This window comes from Vitis vinifera, chromosome 7 (genome assembly GCF_030704535.1).
Source record: "Vitis vinifera cultivar Pinot Noir 40024 chromosome 7, ASM3070453v1".
Lineage (NCBI taxonomy): Eukaryota > Viridiplantae > Streptophyta > Magnoliopsida > Vitales > Vitaceae > Vitis > Vitis vinifera.
This window is the reverse complement of record NC_081811.1, coordinates 6,587,537-6,590,609: the sequence shown is the minus strand read 5'-3', so window position 1 is coordinate 6,590,609 and position 3,073 is coordinate 6,587,537. Positions and strand designations below refer to the sequence as shown.

Genomic DNA, 3,073 nt, shown 5'->3' with positions numbered 1-3,073 from the left:
AAAAAGAAAATGAGTGTGGGATCATTAAAAAGTGGAGTTTTATAGGAATAACAATGTAATACATATATATGAAAAATAATTAAACATCTTGTGAAATATTCTTAGGTTCATCACATCACGGTTCATCACATCACTATAATAGTCTTATCAACATATCCTCGTACCATTACCTATGGAATTTTGAATTTAAAGGCCATAAATCAAGATAAAGCTAAAGAAAAGAAAATAGTTATTTAGGGGCTTTTTTGGATTTTTTTTTAAATAATTCTCAAATTTTAATTAAAAATTCAAATATAAAAATAACTAACAAAATTTGAAAATTTATTATAAAAACATATTATAAATTTTAAAAAATTATATATATATTTTTTTCCAAAAATTCATCAAATAAAGTAGTTATATATATTTAATGCCAACACTACACATCAATCAACAAAAATTGTATCACATTTTTAAAAAAAAAATATTAATTATAAATTTAACGGGTTGTAATTAAGATAAGGGCATGATTCACATGATTTAGAATCATTTGCAGAGTGAAAGTGCAACACGCACACACCACTTTGCCTCTGATGCATTTCCAAGTACTTTCCAAAGGGCCAAAAAACCACTATATCCTGCAAGTCATTCTCAATCAACATCATTAAAATGTACACATTTTTCATTCCCCCTTTATTTTATCGAAGAAAATTATTGCTTGCCGACAATCATTTGGCTGAGTCTGTTCGATACATGAATAATTCTAACCGGTATGACAGCTCCTGTCCCACCGATAATTGTTGTCCAATCTTTCAACAGTCAAAAGAGGCCACCCAAAGAATTTCATTTTCCCGTTTCCCATTTCCCATTTCCCACATCGGACAACTTGAAAATTACAAGCCCCTTCCCTCATATTTCTGATAATTCATGCAACTCCCCGGACCTTGTGAAAATATTGTACCAAAATTCCATGTCCATGTCATACGTGCTATATGGACTACTGCCAATGACAGCACGCGGAGAGAATGGAAACTGAAGCTGTGGACCACTGGCCGCCCCTGGCAAATCACCCGCCGCGCCGGATTTGTTGGATGACAGTACTTCCGACCAGAAATTCTCGTCCATTTCTGGGAACTCCTCCAGTGAATCGACCTTAATGCAGGGTGTAGTAATGTCGGACATGGTGGCGGTGGTCGTGGTGGTGGCGGCTGAGGAGATATCGCTAAAGGACTGCTGTGGGGACAGTACTGGTCCATACCCAAGGCTCTCCGATCTCGAATTGGTTGCAGAACTAATGGGGTTTTGTTGTTTTTCGACGTGGGACGCATCAAGAGAGTGTCTTTTAGGGGGTGGCGTGGCGTGGTTGTGCTTGAGCCTCTTCTTCAAGTGGGTGTGCCACACATTTTTTATCTCATTGTCTGTCCTCCCCGGTAGTTTCGCTGCTATCGCTGACCATCTGCAGAGTTTGAGAAAATAAATTCATGTCAAGTGTCTGCATTTGCTAGCTAATGTCTTTATTAATCAGCCTCTTTCATATTTTTAATTCCATATAAAGAAAAACTTGTTACTGCACTCTCACATGTCTGTGTTTCAGTAGGGAATCTTTTCAGTCCCACATGTTTCTTTTACAAAATTAACTGATCAAGTGAAAACACTTTGGAGTTTGGATAGTGTTTTTGAAAACAAAAACTGAAAGCAAGAGAAGTGCTTCCAAAATGCTAAGACAACAGTATCTTCTGGGAAACAAAAAAATCAGGCCAAATACACACCTATTGCCCAGCCTTTCATGTAACTCGATGATGGTTTCTTCTTCTTCACTGGTGAAGTTTCCCCGTTTGATATCCGGCCTCAGATAATTCGTCCATCGAAGTCTGCAACTCTTTCCACACCTCAATAAGCCTGAAAAACCAAAGTGAAAAATGCAATTTAGATTCACATATACCATGTGTTAAATACATATATAAAGCAGTAGGCAGTGGAATCTAGAAAACCCAGAAAAATGAAATTGGAAAAGCATTGTTGCCATTCCTTTGATCATACTAATATACATACTACACACATGCCCTTCCTCTAAATTTCTTCTTCCTGGATGTTCAAGGCTTTTCTCTCTTTCTCTCTCTCTCTCTCTCTCTCTCTTTCTTTCTTTCTTTCTTTCTACTGAGTTTGGATTGGATGGAGTACTTACCAGCTTGTTTGGGAAGTGCCCTCCAGTTTCCATGGCCATAAAGGTGGATGTAATTGACCAAAATCTGATCTTCTTCGGGAGTCCATGGACCTTTCTTCAACCCCATCTTCTCACAACATGGAGCTCTCCCCATTTTTTCTTTTCTACGTAAGGATTTGAGACTGAGACACCCTTGTTTATCTCTGTGTTCTCTCTTGATGTCCCAAGCTCAAACCGATTTGAAGCCCATGAGCGGGTATTTATAATGAGGAGTCCAGCTGCTGCAATTTGCAGATAGTACAAACAACTGTTGATAGAATTTAGAAAAAAAAGAAAATAAAAAGGCATATCCTTTTTAGCCCACAATTGCTAGGAACCGCCTCACTGGATGACACGAGTGTTTGTTTATTGGTCAAATAAAACGTGGGGTTTTTCTTTTCCTTGAACTAGCATGGCCATTAATTGGGGCATGTTCAGATATTTTACATTTGAGTTCAAGAATTTTTCTTTTCCTTCTTTCTTTCCTATTATTATTATTATTATTTTAATGAAACTTGTGACCAACTTTGGCAAATTAACGCACCAACTTGCTATATAATAACTTACCCGGAATGAATTTCATCTTGTTTTTGTTTTCTTCTGCAAGGTGATCCCTATGAATGTGACGTTCAATATCCCCAAATCCTTCTTGGTATTTTCCTTTTCTGCCTTTTCAAATTCGTTATTATCTCTTTAATAGAATAACAGGCTCATCTTAAGGCGGTGCCTTAGAATATATGCAGAAATATTTTAATTTTGAGTTTTTCATTGATAATATGAATCTTAAGTGATGTTTGTTTTTTTATTGAATATGAAAAATTAAAATACTTAATTTTTTATATTCAGTTAAAAGTAATCCGTTTATATTCTTCAATATAACTAAATTGAATC

At 36.2% G+C, this 3,073-nt stretch overlaps 1 protein-coding gene across 1 annotated transcript; it reads right to left on the bottom strand.

Moving 5' to 3' along the window:
- Window positions 1-888: 888 nt before the first annotated feature.
- MYB14 (R2R3 Myb14 transcription factor) lies at window positions 889-2,297 on the bottom strand. The gene is given in 3 exon segments (NM_001281203.1): window positions 889-1,435; window positions 1,749-1,878; window positions 2,165-2,297. Coding segments are annotated over 3 exon segments (810 nt in total).
- Window positions 2,298-3,073: the final 776 nt, after the last annotated feature.